The 20,538-nt window shown below is 40.8% G+C and overlaps 1 protein-coding gene across 1 annotated transcript in view; it reads right to left on the bottom strand.

Annotated features, from left to right (window-relative positions):
* Nucleotides 1-663: 663 nt before the first annotated feature.
* Nucleotides 664-20,538, bottom strand: part of LOC117216318 — a 30,000-nt gene continuing 10,125 nt past the window's right edge. Inside the window, exon 2 of the mRNA XM_033462933.1 lies at nucleotides 664-3,504. Within this exon, the coding sequence (XP_033318824.1) occupies nucleotides 3,490-3,504 (15 nt within the window). The 3' untranslated portion in view covers nucleotides 664-3,489. The remainder of the gene's footprint in view (nucleotides 3,505-20,538) is intronic.

Genomic DNA, 20,538 nt, shown 5'->3' on the forward strand with positions numbered 1-20,538 from the left:
TAATATTCGTATTGATTTTCGGAAATGTATAATTCTTCTTTCCATATCAATTTTGTGCTGAGAGAAAAGATTTTAAAATTCATGTTTATAGATAATACAATCTAATTGTTATAAAGAATTTCTAGCTTATACTTTATAAAATATATTTGGCTGACCCCTTCGCGATGTCACTCGGATCACTCATCGAATCGCACGCTCACACATCACTCGATGAGAAAACGGTTCACGTGACTAATTCCGTGTATTTCGTTAAAAAAAGTCGATGCTTTACTCTCTCGTGGCTCGCTATTCGTTGATCTACCTGACTCTGATCATTGGGAAGATTTTCTTTTCGTACGGGCTTCATGGGAAGTTAGTATAGAAAGGAGCATTATCTTTTTCGTTTTACGTAGCTCAAATTCGCCTTCCAATCACAACGCATTGTCCCTCGTCATTTATACCAGTGTATTTACAAAATTACATATATATCGGATATCACTGCAAATAAGTTTCACGTATTTCGCGTGTGTGTCTTTGTGTGTCTACGCGTAGGAATGTGTACGTGTCTGTCTGCGTTTGTGTATGTTTCATGTGTTCTTAAGCAGTTAGACTTGATGCACGTGGTATTTTTTACCACGTGGTCGCTATGTAGGAAACCTTCTAAACGTTACAATTTAAATGTAATTCTTTTTTTTTGTTTCTTAATAAATCTAAAAACTACGATGGTAGGATCGTGCCCTTCGAACGGGCTATGCGTGTTCGTCGGCAGCGTTCTTCCATTCTTTGGCAATATTATCTATCCATTCTCTGGCACCACTTCTAGACGCTATCAGTGTTGGATCGATCGAAATCGCGGTGGGATCTTTCGTACAAAAATTGGCAGGAATTGGTTCTCGCTCTTCTGCCCGCGATTCATCGCACGTCCCCACAATCGGAGGATCTATGCATCTGAACGGTAATAGATGTGGAGTAGAGCTCGTAAAAGAAAGTCCTTATTCTCGATGCGTTCGTTATTAAATCAATTACCTCAATGTTTCGATAGTCCTCAACGCTTTTATCAAATTAAATTTTAGTTTCAAAAGCGTATATTTAAAGCGATAAAACGCGAAAAACAACGGTAAAAATTTATCTCGAGCCTTTTAAAAAAGAGCACTCGAATCGATAAAAAATAGATCCAGGGTACCATTCATAACAATTGTATTAAAACAACAAATAAAAACTAAATATTTTCGTACAAAATTTTCACTTTTTTATCCTGTGATCCTCGTAAAAAGATTGTACTCGAACCAGTAAAAAATATTTCTCGAAATTAAGTATCAATTACCTATGCGTTAAAAAACAAATTCTTGCACCTATTTCAACTGGCGTCACTAAAAATTGCTTCTTTAAATATTTTAATGTTTCAACTTTTTGAAGCCGAATTATTTCCTTTTTCCGCCGACTTACCTCGTAAACAAAAAGGAACGAATACAACGTCGATCGAACGGTATTCCGGTCGTGTCAGGTCAATTTCATCGCGGTCAGAGCCTCGTGAAAGTAACGAGATCGCAAGAAACATGCAACTCCGGCACACTTCCACGATTCTCGACTGAAACCGTACGATTCGCTCGATCAGCAAGCAGCCCCGCGTAATTAGCGCGTGCACTTGCTCAACGATTAGGCGGTCTTTCCGGCCCGGTAATTAACGTTGGCATCGTTAGCGCGTTAGTCTCGTTTACCCTCCTCCCCTTCGCTGTATCAAATAGAGGGGTTGAAACGGTTACAAGTGTGCGTTTCTATGTGACTTTCTCTCTCTCTCCCTCTCTCTGTATGTCTACATATGTGCACAGTTAGACAAGCAGAGATCCGGTTCGCTAAGATTAAAAATAATAAGCGACACACCGATGTGATCCGTTGCTTCTCGCTCAGCGGTTGTTTGACTATCCTATTCCGCTTGGCAAATCGTGAAAACGGTAATTAACATTCCCCAAAGGAACGCCGAGATAAGAACGTTGGATCAAAATTGTCGTTCTTTCGTGATGTCTCCAGCTTTCTGAGTTTTTTGACTTGACATTTTGGAGATGCTATAAAAATTGACGATTACATATTTGGGCAACCTCACTTTCCTCCTACCGTGGTGCGTATCGTTTGACGAACAGTAGGAATTAGAAAAGTAAAGGACGTCTTCGTAATTACACAGTACCGCGCAATCACGCATGGTGGTAATATTTCTCCGTTGTTTTTTCGCTGTTAACCCTTTCCGCAATGTTACAAAACTTTTCCAACAACGTTTTTCTACCTTATTTTCACGAAAGTGATTTATCTCTTTCCCACGAGGAAAATTTGAGGTCGATCGTTTTAACCCTCTTTCCCGTTTCATCTCCAGAGTTCCTCCTCTTAATGATGCTCCGGGGTACTCGTCGCTCGTCGAATTTTCATTCCTCGCCGCGCGTCGCGTCCATTAATCCTCCCCTACCGCGAAGAAACGCAGAGAGACAGAAACTGTTCCGGGCCACTCGACGTCGAAATTGCGCTAATTCCGATGATTTATGCGGGCAAGGAAAACGGCCTGTCGGGGAAAGACAGATACAAATACACAGGAGCTCTGTAATTCGCGGGCAGCACGCAAGCATGCGTGCGTGCCTCCTCGTGGCATTCATGAACTTTCCTTTCCGCCCTTTCTTCTTCTTCTGTTTGCCTCCAACCCTTGTTGTATTCTTCGTTAATTTATCTTCCAGTAACAACCGCGTTCCCGCTGACTTCCTCCGCAGCGCGTGCAACTTCGCCACGGAAAGAAAAATCTCGGCCACTCGACCCCCTTCTAGCCGGCCAAATAGACCGCGCAAAACCGCACAGAGCGGAAACCGTTTCTTGCTCGACTGGAGAAACGAGTCTGTGCTTCGTCTCGTCACTGCGGATTACTTGGAGTGTTCGTGTTCTTAAACAAGTTGTTTCAGCTTAGCGTTGTAGGTACTTGTGATTTCATATTTCGTCGTAAAGATTTCTTGAGCCTTCTGTCGATATATTTCACCATAGCAATAGCAGATTTCGTGTTGTGAAAATTACTATTACGTTAGAGATTCGGGATCATTTCGAGTATTGAAAGGTGAATGTGCGATGATTCGCAGAGCAGAATTCAGTGTATCATATCTCAAACGCGTCCTTCATTTGGTAATTCATTTGGTTACAGCGGTGTCAGCGTTCGTCTGAAAATCCTGCCGATTTCAGCGTTTGCATTTACGACGACACGGAGAGGACAGGCGACGGCTCGCGGCATAGAATCCCCGATTTTCTGATCGACACATTCCGCGGCAGCGAAGATGCTTCTACGGCATCCGAATAATCCTCGGTAGGATCGTTGCGCAGCCAAATGCCTCCGGCCGAGCGTAGACACGCGCTGGATGCGGTGCTCGAGCGAATAGCTTTTGCTGGCGGCACTGCCACTGGCATTCGTGCTGCCGTTGGTGCTGTTGCTGCCGTTGCTGTTGCTTCGCTCGTTGTTGGCCAGCGGGGAACAATGGGTCGCGACGGCTAGGTCGCCAGGTTCTGCAACACACAATGACACGCAATGATGAACGATGCTTGCCGCTCTCTCGACTCTCGTTAAAACGGTTTAAAACGCCTAGTGCGTGAAACATGCGATTTCAGCTTCGACCGCTCCCCTATCTCATTGTTTCTCGCTCTTTCTTTATTTTCTTTTTAATTGTATTTCTTTTTTTTTTTTTTTGGTCGTCTTTTTACTAGTGTGTATGTGTGCATGTGTCTCTTTTTATTCATCCCTCTATTCGTTCTCTGCTTCGTTCCGTACCGCGTCAGCTTTCCCGCACATTGTTCGAGAATTAAAGAGACAAATTCCGCATGGGAACTGGATAAAGGAAAATCGGTCTCTAATTTCGTGCGACAATGTCCGTTAACGAGACAAAGGACTTCGATCGTTGATGAAATATCGCGCACCTCCTTTGAGGATACTAATTCTTCGTCCTTTTCCACGTTATAGGAGGACGTTCGTTATTGGATGTGTCGATGCTTGGAACAGCGAACGAAGAATAACGATTCTGTTTCTTAACGATGGAAAAAGAGAACAATTCTGCTGCTATAGTGGAAAGTGGCTGTACAAAATTAGGTGAGTTTAGAAAAATTGAAAGCCATTCCATTACACCAGTATCTTTTTATATATTGCACTAAAATAGTAAAGAAAGTGTAATAGAATCATTAGAGGTAATCGAGTTATGTGGTGATTGCAAGAATTAGAATAAAGTTCCATGAATCAAGGGCATATCGCATTCTAACTCCTAAAATGTGACAATACACTGCTTTCATCCTTAGGATCCGCTAACATTTCCAGGAAAGATCTAAATTCCTATCATATATCTAAGTAGAAAGACCACAGATCGTGTTTGATCAGACACGGTCTCGTTCTCCTTACGCTTCTGTCTACCAGCCACCAAATAACTTCCACAGCACTTCTATCAATCCACATCCATTCTTATTACTTCTTGCTGTTTTCCTTTATCCAAAAACGCAACATTCTTCATTCTCCAACACGAATATCTCGGTAAAAATGCCCGGTTGAAGAAAAAACGATGACAAGCACGACGACGAAGAACTGGGAATGGAGAAATCGTGATAGGACTGTTCGCCGACTAATTTTACAGCGGCGCCGCGTTGCAGATGAAAAACGGACATCCTATAAATCCTTCATGGCCGCGTGCGCGCACGGATACGAAGATCTCTGTTGCCGATCGCAATTTGCGCGATCTCCGATATTGCTGCCGGCTCGTTTCGCGTCGCGTCGTGAGATATTAACGCCAGGCTACCAAACCTCCCTTCTCTCGCCAATCTCCCATTCCCCTGTTACCTCCTCCATCTCCTACACCTATCTGCCTCGATACCTGGTTGCACTGCATCTCCGTTTGCCGGTCTACCCCATTCGGCATACATCGAGTACGTCTCTGGTGTTCCCGAATTAACCGTACCGGACCAATCTGCGGTAGGTCAAAGTTCTATCATGGACTGTACGCAATCAGCTGCTAATTGGGAAATGATTGGAGCCACCTCCACCGATGCTATCGTGCCTCTAACTATCTCTGGTCGGCGAATAACCCCCGAGCCGATATAAATGCCCCCATAAATGCCAAAGCGACGTTTACACACAAGGGATGAGCTAGAATCTCATGCCACGAAACTCTGCATGCGCATGATGCGAGGGTATACTGTCACTTATTTGTACCTTCATACATATTTTCAGTGGAACTGCCAACGTTTCCCCTTTCGGAAAATGTAGAAGAGTTTCTACCTTCAGTATCGTTACTCTTTTCCCTCTCTGTTCCTCGCAGCTTTTTATTCCTACGAGCGAGTATGTAATTTCATAAAAGATCAGAGAACTAAAATTAAAGAAATTCTTTTGAACGTGGACGCCCAAAGGACCGCGCTTTCGGAATACGTAATTGACATAAAATATTTACCATAGTGCGGTAGCGTGGCGAAATATCCCGTGTCCCAGGGTTTGCTGATTTTTCTCTGTCGATAAATATTTTATGAGGTTGCTAATCAAACGAGGGATAGAAGCAGCCCGGCCGATTTCCACCCAGAGGGAGCGAGAGAAATGGTTCGATATTGGAAAGTTCGACGAAAGCCCTCGAATCGTTTAAGGGATACATCCCTCGCCGATGCGTTCGTAGAAATTTCAAGCAATCCTCCCCGACAGCCTAACATATTCGACTCATGAATTCTTAACGAGCCAGCCGCAGTGGAGAGAGGAAGTACCGCGACTTGTCTTCAGCCACCCTTCTTTATAAACGAATTGCCGGAACGAACACGGGCTACAGGGGATGTAGAGGGGAAAGGAGAAAAAGGAAGCAAAAAGAGGGACAAGCGACCCTGTGTAGACACGACATTAACCTTCGTTACGCGTGTTTGAATTTCTCTACAACGACAAGCAAGAGGGCGAGCTTCTAAAGGGGAGAGCGATAGCAGCTGATCACCGTCTACCCCGTCTGTAGGTTGAAAAGGAAAGGAGCAGCGTAAAACTAATTGCGGCAGACGGCGCTCGCCTTCTCCACGTTTCCATCCCCTCTCTCCTATCGTCTTCATCCCTCTTAGTCCGCCTGTGAACCAACCGCCCTTAATAGCGTGCGGTTATTACAGAGGAACGACAGGCGGCCCGATTATACGCACCCCTTTACCCGTATTTCCCCAATCAAACCCCCCTTCGTTCCTAATTTTCACCTATTTGCCGCGGCTAAACCAACGAACTTCGTCTAGCGGAATTTCAGTGATGCAACTATCAAATAGTATAGGCTGGTTTACGTGCATGCGTTTTTCTACATTCTAGCATGGGGTAACGTGTATAAGATTGGAAAGAGGATGGAATCGTTTAGAAGATGTTTGTCTGTGTTTTAGTTTTGGAGATTGCATTAAAATACATCGGGCACTCTAAGATATTGCGGTGATGAATTTGACAGAAGCTGGCTGCTCGCGTGCACATGAATCACCGTGGTGCAATCATTTTAGCGATGGAACGCGCTCTGCATGCTTCTTTTGTCCCGGACGATGCTCATCCGTCGTGTTTCACGCCATCGTGAGAATAATCCGTAAATCTTTTGGCAAAGCCCCTGCGTGCCTCCAAGGATAAAGGTGAATCATCTTTGAGATGATGTCTACGATCGAATCGATGCAAATTTCGGTATGATTTTGTTTGTGGGTTATGTTTCATTTCGATTATTGCTCCCTTTTTCAAAACACGTGTTTCGATTCATCGTTGTGTATATTTCACGATTTATTACTCGTAGGAAGTAATATCTTGTTTTGAAAAATTGTTCGATTTGGAAAATAATTATAATTTTTCGTAGTCGTTGGTTAACTCTGATTAATATAGCGGACAATTTGATAAAAATAACAGTGTTTCTAACTTTTATAGGCAGAAACTTTGTGAGTTGATTTTAAGTAAAGAGAACTGCTGTCGGGAATTTCAAGTTGCCAACCAGAAAAGAAGAGAACGCCAGCTAGTTTCTTCAACTTCTGAATTAAAATGTGTACTTACGTCTTCTTATGTCGTCCCTGATCGACGAAAAGCGTATTTCAACTTTCGCTGGTTCGTATAGAGGACATCTAGTTAAAATTTGTTAGTGTTCGTTAGGAAAGGCTTAAACTTTAGTTTGGTCGATTAGTTAGTAATTGCACAGTTCGAAGACGCAGCGGAAAAACTTTATCTTTCTCTCGCTCTCCTTTCGACTTCTTTCCTACGATTTACGCGAAATTTGCCGAGGATCAACTTCCGCGAGAACACTCCCCGAATAGTTCCGACGATTATCTCTGGAATTAACTTCAACATTCTGACACGGGTTCCGTGGCTAATTATTTTTTCTAAAGTTACGCAATTCCAAGTTGACCGCGGATAAACAAACTTCTTCGTACCAGGTGGTTTCTACAGATTCCTAAATCACGTTCTTTCACGTCTAATTAGAATTTGGCTAGTATTTGAGTGATATAACGGATGGAAATATTAATTACCTGGAAATAAGGAAAGTAAGGTTGTAGATTTAATCTTGAGTTTAACCGTTGTTGGGATTTTCAAATTCAGCTCACAAATATTGTGCGAAATATGGAAAATTGAAGTTAAAGTTTTAATAATTTAATTAGAGACCAAGGGAGGTAATTAATCTGATCTAAATTTTACGTAACTTGTAGCACATTTATAGAGGTAGGTGGATATTGAGGCTATGTATCGTGCCTCAAAAATGTACTCTATATAGATAGTTTAACACTTCAACAAATTATTATTGAAAATTTCTAAATTCTATCTCATAAATAACTTGTACCTTCGATGAAGTATTAAAACGATTAATCTTTCGATGATTATTTAGCACCTAATCATTATAAAAGGAACGTAAATCATTGTTAGTAGGATTTCGATATGTTCTACGTAACATACGTAATATATCGATAAAAAAATTCTATGTGTCCAAATACTTTCGCGAGACACTGTAGTTTAATATCAAGAAAAAACAAATTACGGATAGACATTCTGGTTCTCAAGGCGTCGTCTGAGATCTGAGCTGATCCTTCCTTATCGCAGCGTTGCGACGATATTTGCGGGCGAAAGGCTGAGGTTTCATTTGGTCGGAACAGTCCTCACGACGCCAACAAGTACGCCGAGCAGGATATGAGATTGTAGTGCCAACTGTGCTCACCTCTAACAAGGTTTCACCAGGCCGATAGATACCGCGGTGGCTGTCGCGACTGCGTGTTCCCAAGGTACAGCGTTTCGACGAGTCTCACCACGGGGTTCTACAGACCAAAGCAAAAGGGTTGCTAACGGATATAATAGCGTAGATAACGCATTTAAGCGTTACGGATAGGGAGCGTTTAATTGCCCAAATTGATATCGCGTTGCGCTAGAAACGAACCCGCTTTTCGCTTAAGTATGCGCGTTGCTCTTCTCTGAAGGTGCCACCCTTTCGTTCTCGAGTATCTCGTAATTTTCCTATGATTCCACCTACCAAGCGTTTATCGAACATTGCTAGCTTTACATAGGCCGTGAAATAAACCGTTATTTTGGAAGAAATTTTGAATTCCAATCTTCCGTGAAGCAATACATTTTTCTAATCATTGCTTTTATTCGCCCTCTCTTTTCGTAACAAAATATTTTTTAATCCATTTTGCAAAGTTAATGCGTAGATAAATTGTCTACGAAATACTGTTGTTTTATAGCGGTTCTATGTGCGCATGTAGTCACGCAGTTTACGTAACGCGATTCTCTGAGCCGCACACGAAGCGTCGCACGAGTTGAATTATAGGGGTGGTTCGTTAAAAAACTAATCCTACTTCGTTGATCGCTATATTATACCGTGCAGTTAAGGGAATGAGCAATTTTCTTCGGATTGTTTTAGGGCTGATTTCGCATCCATCAACGTCCACGACGATTTTTCTGCCGTGCGTTTACGCGGCTTTATAAACGAAAGCCGATTTAACTGTCGCGTGTCGAACAACAATTCTTTCGCCCCTACTGACTAACGATTGAACAATTACTACCGCGGAAAACGTTGCTACGTATGCGGGACAGTAATTAGAAATAAATTGTCAGTACTAGTTCAATCTCGTTCGTGTCCTTTTGTCCGTAGTTAAAAAGTATTCTGTCGTGGCTGGTACAGTTGTTTTCGATTCACGCGACAATTCCAGTCAGTAAACAGGCAAAACACGCGACTCGCTGCCATGCGAATAAAATAAAAGCGTTCGGACGTGCCGGGACAGAGTTTCGATACCGAAGGGAGAGAAGAGAGAAAAAGAGAGAAGAGAGGGTCACGGAAAAAGCGCAGAAGTATATATAAAAATTGAAATTGATACGTTTGGACGCGGTCATTCTAGTTTCGCGTGAAATATCCTCGACGTCGATAGAATCCAATAATATGCAATTTCAAGTTTCAAAGTAACTCCGTCGGTCTCCGAATCGATACGATATAGGCCATCCAGGGTCGAGAACTTCTCGTTTTGTACGAGACAAAATCGAAAGAAAAAAAAACGAAAGGAAAAAAGAAACAGGTGAAAGAGAAGAATAAGGGGAAAATGGGAAGAAAAGAACTGGCAAGCAGCAAAGGTGTTCCGAACAGATGAAACCAATAGCAAGTTCGATAATCAATTTTTATCCCCGCCTGTTTTGTAACTTTGTTATGCGTTCACATCGTGCAACTTCGAGTTCGATACACGTTGCAAACGTCCGTCTAGCCCATTCGGTCTTTCTTGTACATTGGAAATTACGTCACTACTTCCTTTCCTGCGTTCGAAATATTCCTCTTTCTTTTCCAATACCAACTTGGAATTTTCCTGTGTAATATACCGCTGGACGCTTATGGTCCATCGACGAATAGGCAAGTTTTGACGATTTCAGGAATAAAATCGATGGGACAATTTGTGCAGGGAATAAACGAAAACGAACAACTCGTTTTCTTGGTACGTTTAACAGATTGATAGGGAACACGATGCAGCAAATATATTGCTTACTTCGGGTGAAAGATGCTCGCGCTAGTAGCTGGTCGATTCGAATATCGGTATTCCGGTTGCGCGACTCCTTCGGCTCGACATATGCTCCAACGACGATGATAACGACAATGTCCCTACTCTTGGCCGCGTGCCTGAATCTTTCAGGGAAAATTCTCGAGTAAACGAAATGCGCACGGCAATAAATGAATACGAATCGATAGAATTTTCATGGAAAAAGAAACCTGGAAGATCGTCGGTACATTTTCGCTTAGACTACTTTATCCGATTGGACGAACTCCGCAGCGAAACGAAAGGTTGGAATTTATATGAAATATTTTGGAGGGCAGATGCAAAGAAAACTATAGAATATAGCTTCTCAAACGTGAATTTCGAGGTGGAAATTTTTGTAGGCCCACCGGATAAACCTTCAGCCGTGTGTATTTTCTTGGTTACCCTCAAAAAGTTTATCCTTTCAATGTTGTTTTAAAAAATATCGGAGAAAAAACGGTTCCCGGCAAATATTCTATGGTTTATTTACGTAAATTTTCATGGAGCCACGTGCACGCGCGTGCTAGTGCGCGACGAGCAAAAGCAAACATTTTGCGGGAAGTCGCATGAAAGTGAATTACGCGAAGGAAAACTTTGCAAAACCGACCCTACGAGACACAGCCGGTGTATCTCATAAAAGTACTCGCCTGTTTATTGAATAATACAGTTGCAAAATACACATTGGTACGCTTAAATATACCAGCAACTTCGTGAAACCGATGTAAATGAAATTAAAAAAATTTGTTTAAATTATACGATTCAAAAATTCTCCAAATCAGAAAGAATTTACTTCTATGGTCTCCGAAGAAGCTAATCTCGCCGTAACGAAAAACATTCTAAACAGATTTCTTTTACATTTTTTTCTTTTTCTAGAAACTTGCTTAAATCCTATTAAAACTACTGAAAGTTTAAACAACAATATCTCCGAAGTTGGGCGAAAGTTTTCGACCAAATGGAACTTCTTAGAAGCGAGAAATTTTGCCCTTTAAAATTCTCTTCATCTCGTTCCGATACGACTTATGGTTCTCGAGATATCGCCGTGCAAAGGAAACGATGAATTTTTAGCATTCCTTAGTTCTGTCCTTGTCGCACGCTCAGACTACATACTCTCGCACGTCTTCTCTGACCTATCCCAACTCGAGCCGCGTACACTGGTCAGTAACAGATGCTGTCTCGACGGCTTTTTTCACTGCTCCTACAACGGAGTACGCATTTCCAGGAAAAAATGTAGGTCAGACCGCCATAGCGCGTATATCAATGGCTATTGAACAGATTCCTTGTATCGTAATACTACGCGTTAAACCCCTCGCATCTCCGGAATGCTTCGAGATATCGGGATGAGACAGAAAGCATTTTCAAGGGCACGCGTTTCTCAAGATACTCATGCTGTTTTAGAAAAAATTTTGAAGTTGCTTTTCGATATTTTTATACTGAAATTTCACACGATCGTACAGATATTCAATTCCAAGAATTGAAAGTCGAAAAACGGTGATGATGTTACAAATATTACTTTTTAATTACTTTCGAATATACAATTGTTTATGCTATCTCTTTATAATAAATGAACGTAATTATGTACTTGGACAGAAACGGGAAAGTCTTCTGAGATGTAAAGATATTTCAAGCGTAACATGAAATGGTTTTTAACTTTAAAAATAATTCTCGAATGACGTTTATGTGCAGAAACATTTTTCATTGTTCTGATGTCTAGAATTAATTCTCGCGTGTTTTGTGACATTCTGGATATTGTAACGTATTTCTATATTTTATAATTGTTTGTTCAATAAATAATTTGTTAGTAGAGCTTTTGTTCCATTGGACCTACACCAATGTTAAAAAGCGCATCAGAAAAACTTAAAATCATGGCATAGACAACAACAATATTCAGTTATTCAAGTTGGCTGTATTCATTTTATTAACTCACATAATGAATCGTGTAATTGTTACTAAATGAGTTAAATGTACGCTGTATTATTTGATTAATAAAGTAAGGAAGACAAGAATATTTTTTTGAAGTATAATATGGAAACAAAACGGCTCGTTTTAGTACGAGAATAAAGAAGTGGATTAATAATTTTAGTATGTAATTCTGTAGAATATAAGGGTAGAAATATGCTGAGAATAAAGGCGCATAGTGTTCCGTATAATATTACCCTTCTGAATACTTACTTTATTCATTACTGAGCATTTTAACAGGAAATAGTATAATTTTAAACAATCTCTCCATAAGTGCCAGTATCGTTTGCGCTAGTTAAAAGTTATTGTTTAGAGCGTGTTTCTGCGTTTTATAACGTTAAATTACCCCGAACGTTCTTTTGGCAAAACAATTATTTTCGTCTGAACGTTCGTTCAAAAGACGAGTAACGGAAGCCGTTTAAAATAAAGAGACGAGAGCTCGCACAGTAGGTTTTAAACATTCTCAACAAATTATCGCATATACGTAGCAATCTAAAATCCGCTGAATACTTGGCTTCCCTTTCAAAACACTAATCACAATCTCTTTCTCTTTCTCGGTCAAAGGTCCCCTCACAGAATCGGTACGGCAATTCCCCGTTTTACGAAACACATACCCCCACCTGGCCTAAGCTCATCCAGCCCGACATACATAGACGAGAAAGGCTACAACGGGAGCTGGTTGCATCGACGTCGCACAATCGCTGACGTAGAATCGATGGGAGCAATTTATATGCTACACCCCTAAAGGGACCGGCAGGCGCAAAGGGTTGCATCGTGTCTTTTGATCGAGCAAAGCCGATCGAACCATCGAGCCGGTCAGTCGAACCGGGGTATATTGGGCTGCTCGTGCCTCGTAACACTAGAATATTGCTTTCGTGCCGGGGCCAGAAAACCAGCCCGAGATAAGAACGCGCTAACGAATTCCGTGACGGCAATACGCGACCGCGCTTCATGCATATTTTAATATTAATTTCGCGTCCCGACTTCCGGGTCTGGTCGACTCATTCCCTACTCCTCCCTCTTCGGCGGAGAGAATCGCGCACCATCGTTGTGTCGTGTCGTCGATAGGGAGTGCACAGCCAGTAGCGTAACCTTTCAGGCAACGGTTACCATGCCACGCCGGGACCGCACAAAGGGCCACACAACACGATGTCCTTTTCCCGAGGAACGTTGATCAAAGCAAGGAACGAGCCGCTGCGCCGGTGGGATGGGAAGAACGCGAAACGATATCGAGGCAACGAGACATACTACTGAGCGTAATACGGAAATTTCGCTTCCGGCCAGAAGTGCGTGGCTTGTCGCAGCGCAAAAAGAGACGCTCTACGACCACGCCGTAAAAGGAAAAAGCTGCGGGACTAGGTCTCGCGTGCTACAATTGTCATCGAGGGATTCATGCTGTGGTGCTAAAATATTTCCACCGACTGATTTTTGCCTCCGCGATGTCTTCTTATTCTGAACACGTCCTTCCCTACTTTTTTCCACTCTTCCCCTGCCTTCTTTGCGCATTCTTGCCTTCTCTTTAGAAACCAGTCGCCTCTACGTTATTGCTCTAACCCTCCGTGTGTGTATCTCCTCTCTTTTTCTCTCTTCTTTCTTTTTTCCTTCATCTAACCGCGTTATCAACCACTCCTGAACCACTGACGCGGCGATTTCTTAGCTCTATGGATATCTTCGATGAGACACCGTATATAGAACGTTCACGAAGCTCAATGTTTTTCAAACTTCCTCTGCGTTTTTTGTTACATGCTTATTAATATTTTAATTTTTATTTCGACTCAACGCTTGTTTGGCGTATTCGCTGGTTTTTATTAGAACTGACCTTGTATCATCCTGAATTTCCCTTTTGATTTTAGTAGGACTTTAGTGGAACTATAGGAACTGTGAGTAATGAACCGTCGAACTGTTCGCAACTTTTTCAATGCACGATGTTTTTTTATAAAAAGCTTTCGCAAAATTTATATAGCGATGAATAAAATATTCGTGAATTTTCATTCAATGTGAGTCTGGCAATTTTCAACGTCTAAAGTATAAAATCAATTCCAGGGAAATCAAAATAAGCTATGCAAGGGAGAAATAAGTTTTCATTCGGTGCGTTAATTAGTCAATTGATTGCCTGTAAATATATTAAAATTAATTTCATTAGGCTACAAAAATTTAGTGCTATGAAAATAAAATGTAGAACCTAATTGGTTGATCCTATTGGAAAATAGGAGTGTACGCAATACCTTTTCCAGCTACTGTAAGTCCAGACGATTTCTATGAAAAGTTACGAATTGGTCAGTTTGATTGATAATTCCGGAATTAAATAAATATTCTTTATTTTCCTATTAAAAATTTGCCGAAATTCTGCTTTTCAAGTCGTGTCTTATATTTAAGCCGATAATTATCAAATGATCACGGCCTCGACAGAATTCAGCAGCGGTTGTTTACACGGCTAATCATTTCCTACGGTGTGAATCAAACTTCCCGATGCAAGTTCTCGTCGATGCATTGTGCCGGCAGTCGCGTTCACCGCGCTCCAACTTTCCTCCAAACGACGAGAGTTAATTAATTATCGCGTTCATAATTTCGTGGGTGTCTGGTTCATCGTGATCAGTGATGTGTATCGCGGATCCGAGGCACGAAATTCGCGGCGAGCGATTGCGTACCATCGAAACAAGGCCAGTCTCCCGTGCGACTCGAATCGAAGCGCGACACCGTCCCGTGTGCGCGTAATTACAGTTCGTTCAACTAGTTTCCACGGCAATTCCGTCGATCAGTCGTGCGTCGCACGCGTTGAAATTCGAGAGACAACGAATGAGAGGATGCGAGTAAGAGACGTATGTGTGAAATTCGTTTCTAATTGGGCGTAATGGTTCGACGAGGCTTGCTTATGTATTTGAAACTTTCTTTTTTCGTTGTAGCATGAAGCGAACAAAAATCGAAACAATCATTCTTCGAATTTGATCTTATTTTTCGATGATATCATCAGTCAGTTAGACAAATGCAGCACCATGCGTCGCGTCGAATTTACGTATCTCGAATTGAAGCGGGTTTCGAATTAACCAGGAGGGTAGAACGTGTCGAAGCGGAAGTTTACTCATTCCAAAGGCCAAACTTCGTCTATTTTCTACAAGAGTTGACTGACAATCCGCAAACCTGTTTTGTTATTTTAACGAATGAATTTAGATAGTAAATCGTCATACGTATTACGAAAACAGAATCAGCCGTAAATGATTGTAAAATTTCTCTTAATACATTTGCTAAAAAACTGTTTATTCAAAGTTTCGCTTTCAGGGGTCAAACTTTCAAAAAACAGACCGATCATGCACAGCTAACTACAACATTATATCCTATAGTCTATATTCCACAAATAATTAAAAGTTAACCTAGATTCCAAAAACTCAAGCACAGAGCTTTCAGAATGGATACGTTAACTAGAACACAAAGAGATTAATTTAGGACTACTGCACTGTAACTTAACATCGTAATCGTTTATGAAAGAAGAATGCATTTTTCAAGTCAAGTTAACAAAGTTAAGCCAGCCGTGTTAAGTCATAAGATATGCCTACAGTGAAACAATTAACTTTTCTCGCTGCTGCTATCTTTTCTCTTATTTTACTGTCGCTTTTCTCGCATCGTATGAGTCTTATTCTGTAAAATTTTAAATCAAGTAAAATTTTTATCAGAATTTTTCGATAAATATAACGAGCGGATATGCTAAAACTTATAACCGATAGTATACATACATAAAAATATAGGAAAAGAGAGAGAATGAACGCACGAAAGCGTTAATATTCCACGAAGAATCTCACGTGCATCAAGACACAATAATTAGCGAAGCGTGGAATCGTTCAGAGGCTCGTCGATGCGATTTGTTCGAAAGCGAGTTTACGAGCTTTAAATTCATTCCAGCTGAGCAGTACACCCTTCGTTGCTGGGTTCATTGCCTTCGCGAAATATCACGTATCTAGTGTCAAACAGAAAGTTGCGCGTTGTCGTGGCGTCAGCTGCGTTGCTTTGGAGAAACGAGGGAACAGATTGCCGGTTTAATTAACACCCTTTGCCAAATTACGAAATCGCGAATTATGCAAGAAGCACCTGAAAAGGAAGGAGGTTAGCGGAAGAGACTTCTTTTCCTCTCAGGGAGTTTCTTATTACATCGTTCCGACCGCGTTCATCAAGAATTTAAAGTTTCATCCTGGGAACACCGGCTGTCGACATTTTACGATACGCGAGACCTATCTTGTACAGGGACACATGAAAAAATAAATAAACTGCTGATGAAACGTCAACGTAAGTAGAGACTGTTCCACGTTTCATTCATCAAACAGTGCGCAGGTGGTTCGTGCGAGAAAATCTAATTATATCGTACGGAAATTCAATATTGATATCTCGTTACATCGTTCACGAGCTAAATAAAGAATGGAGAAGATAGCAAATATTGATTTTAATGGTTCTGTTTTCCTTTTCGCGGAGATAATTCATACATGCTCCATATGAAATTCCTCAGAATTAAGAATCTAATACTTGGACGTTAAAAACATCCTTCTTTGTCAATTTTCCAATTGGTCATTTTTCGACGTTAATATCAATACATACCTGTTGGATCTACGCAATAGATTCAACTAGCAAAGGATACTTTAATTTATTAAGATACGTATCAGAGGAAGTAGCTTTACCGTACTTATTCTAGCCAATAAAACAAAATGTCAATACTTCTTTAAAAATGAAATATAACGTAGCTCAAGTAAAATTAGGGAATCGCAGTGTAAGTCATTATTTTCTTCATTTCGAATTTGTTTGAGAAATACGTGCGTTTAAATTCTACGGTTTTCGCCCATTCTTGTGAAATCATGCTCAGGAATTTTTATTTCGACAATTATTCACCAGATACAGTCACTTTTTTATTCTAACGCAGAAGATCGAACATATCCAAATAAAATTGTTTTAAATTGGAAGATTAATTTTATGCTATTGAAAATTCCAAATAAATTCTTAGCGAAACAAAAAGTTGAAAATGGTATATAACATATTCCTTTAAGTTTCAGCTATGGCACAAGTCCTCTTTTAAAATGAAATTTTTTAAATTACTAACTTAATTACCTATGAAAGGACTGGTGCGCCCGGTGGAAGTAAAGTTCGTGAACATTTCCAATAGAAATTAAAACATTTATGCGAATCTACATATACGATAAAATATTCAATAGCTTGACACCGTATAAGAATTCCAAGTATCCCAATAGCCAGACTGTTCATAGTCACGCGTCCCGCTAGAAGTGTAAAATGTACATTGCAAATTCATAATCCAGAACGATTTGAAATAGGCAATCTCCCGGACAGTAGTCCGGTCCAAAAAGAATCTCGATACAAGCTCTTTAAAAACGGGTGGTCCACGTGGTAGGCTGCACGGCTGGCGCATCGTCCAAGCTTCTCTTTTCCATCGTTGCACACACTCTTTACCCTGCATCAGCCGTTCTCTGCCTCTATTTTGCAATACGTGCACGCTGCTACACGTCAGCACTTGCACCCTGCCGGATGCAAGAACCCTTTCCCCCGCACCCTTTCCTCTTTCTCCCTTTCTCACACCCTTCTCTCTCTCTCTCTCTCTTTCTCTCTTCACGTGCACACACCTCTTTCTCTCCTCCATACGGTCGACCTCGATGCAGCTGCAGTCACGGGCGCCGCTGCAGCTGCTGCCAGATCCTACGTAGATCGGTTCGATGCTGGCTGCTGCTGGCACCGATGCTGTTACTGGGCTCGTTTGGAACTCTCGTCAGGCGAAAACGAAATTGTCCGCCACGCTCGTCTCGTCGTTTTATCGGCCATGGACGGCTGAGCAACGACGAGCTGCCAGCCACGCTCGGCGAAAGCGTATTTTTACAAGAATATCGATAGATCGACAGGGAATCGGATGTTTCGCCTAACGTGACATTCCGACGATCTTCTTCGAGGTGCTGGGATTAACGAATCGTAGTCAATTAGGATTTTCCAAGATTTGCAGCCAGTGAATCGCTACTGATGGTTACCTTACCAGCAACTTCCACTGACTTCAGCTTCTACCGGTTTAACAGGGTTTTAATGGAAAGCTTAAAGCGTAAAAGACGTAAGATAATCCATCTTTCCTCGGTAATCAGTATTCCAAGAGTTTTGCAAGATTCGTAACGTTTAAAATTGACATACCTGTGATTCTTCGTGTTTCAATCGTGTTATCAGTAAGCTGTGTCTTTATTCTGACGTTTCGTAACATTTCAGTTCACTTCTTCACCGCAGATACCTAACCTTGTCCCTTTAAGATACAGTTTCAGGTCTGCAAATGAACCAGAATGGGATTGAAACCCTAAGAATCACAAATATGTTATCTATTCCTTATGAAGGTTGAAAATCTAAAACGTTAAAAAGTTTCTCTTCGAATTATCGTTATTCTATTTAGGGTAGATTTTGAGAATTTGGCAGAGTAAAGTAAAGGGTTGACTGTTCACTCGCGTCGTCTTCTTGGTATGGTTGATCTCTTGGCAAGGATGATTGATGATTGTAAAAGATAGGCGCAGTGCGCTCGCGTGAATCGACCGATGGAAAATTCGTTGTGTTATAAATTTCCTAAGTTGGGATGTAATTTTAATGCGATGTAAACATAACGGACTGCGATTAACGAGCCGCCAAGCTGCGCCAGAAGCGTCTGGCGGGGAAATTAATTTTGCGTGTAATTTTATTATTCAAGGAAGCTACGCGAATCTATGGACTGTAACACTTTCATTACCTGTCTTCCAATAAAATGTCAAACCTGTGGAATTCATGACTCAACTTCCTGATTGATATACAGCACGCTACAAATATTTTCTATTTGTTATTTGGACCAAATATTACGAATAATACAGTGAAAGTTTACCGGATGTTTTGGAAGAATTGCCAAATGATTCTGATAAGTTATTGAGGAGATTTTAAACAAACGTGTTTTTTATTATAAATAATGCTTGTAAAATTCATGATCAATGTATTCATTGAAACGTATATTATTTAGCAAGTATTTTCTATTTGTCATTTCGATTAAATTTTACAAGTAATATGACAAAATAATGTAGGATCTTTTAAAAAAATTACGAAACAATTTTGATAGATTATCGAAAAGATATGATCAATGTTATACGAATATCCTTCCTATTTTAAATACTTAAGTTCCAAAGATTTGTGCAATACATAATCTAGCAAACCGAATGATATATAATTTTCTAGTCTTTACTCGAACTAAATGATACAAGTAGCACAGTGTATTCTGGAAAAATTGGAAAATAATTCTAATAGGTTACCGACGAGATAATAAGCGTTACACGAGCGTAGCCCTTAATCGAATACTTAGATAATCACGGTAGTTCAAACTTTTACTACTCTTAAGATATCCAGCTATTTCAAGTTTATACGGCAATGTTCGATCCAAGCAACGAGATCTCCAACTATCTTAATTACTACTATTAAACCTTAAAACGCCAGTATATCATTCAATCTTCCGATAATGACGATTTTTACTAATGCATTAGTTTTATGAATTCTTCTTTTATTAATCTACCCACTAATGAAACAGAAGACCATCCTCCAATTCTCGAAAACAATTCCAACACTCGTAACCAAGATAGCCCATTAGAGATCGTGTTCCAACAACATAATAAACACACGTTACAAGCAACATTAACGCTTAACGAATACCCACACCGTCTAATTACCAGTTGCGTAACCTTAGCATTAATCGGCTGCATTACGCCGTTATGACACGACCGGCGGAGAATGCGGACGTGTAAAAAGAGATTTTAATACCCGAATTCCGGTATCTAATAGAGTTCAAGGCCATTTAGTTACAACAATCCTCGTTCCGCCTTCTGGAGGATCTTGGTCAATGGTGTTGCTTGGTTTTCGGGAATGCCTGCAGGGAGCGGTCCACGAGGATAATGGAGTTCTCAAGTTGCCCTAAACGGAGGACAAAACCGTTCCCACGAACTGAACTTCGGTAATGGTGTCGTTCCAAACCTATGATATCGATAAGAACGGTTTATAACGAGTATCGACGAGGCGGAGCTAATTAGCCGGTGCGTTTTACCGAGGTTAATAGGCCCACCCCCCCTGCCCCAGATCGACGAGAAATTACGCTTGTTTGAGTGGCTGCCACTACATGTGACTCACGGAGCTAGCGCTCCAATTCCGCGGGAAAAAATACAAGAAGGGAACAAAGGACGTAAATATCGAAAATGAAACTTCATGGCCAACACTGACTCGGCGTTATTAAACGAGAATTAATTTCATCTACGAAGAAAATTATTAAATAAAGTCGTTTAACTTGGTTTAATGGAGCAGTTAGAGTGTTGACTAATGATGTAAGATTACTTCTATTGTTGCCTTTAAAAAGGGATTGAAGTTTTTGAATACTATAGACTTGGTTTTCACGGTACAGCGTGGTGCTTTTCAGAAAAATTGCAGGTTATATTTTAAATAGTCTTTTAGTTTAATTAGAGAGCGTTTCCTTGAAAGGCAATCGCGTTTTTATGAAACGTAGTATGAAATCATGTCATACGTAACTGAAATATAAAAGAGAAAGCGGTAGAATAGTGGTTAAAATATTTTACTACCTCC

This window comes from Bombus bifarius, unplaced genomic scaffold (genome assembly GCF_011952205.1).
Source record: "Bombus bifarius isolate JDL3187 unplaced genomic scaffold, Bbif_JDL3187 scf7180000010271, whole genome shotgun sequence".
NCBI lineage: Eukaryota > Metazoa > Arthropoda > Insecta > Hymenoptera > Apidae > Bombus > Bombus bifarius.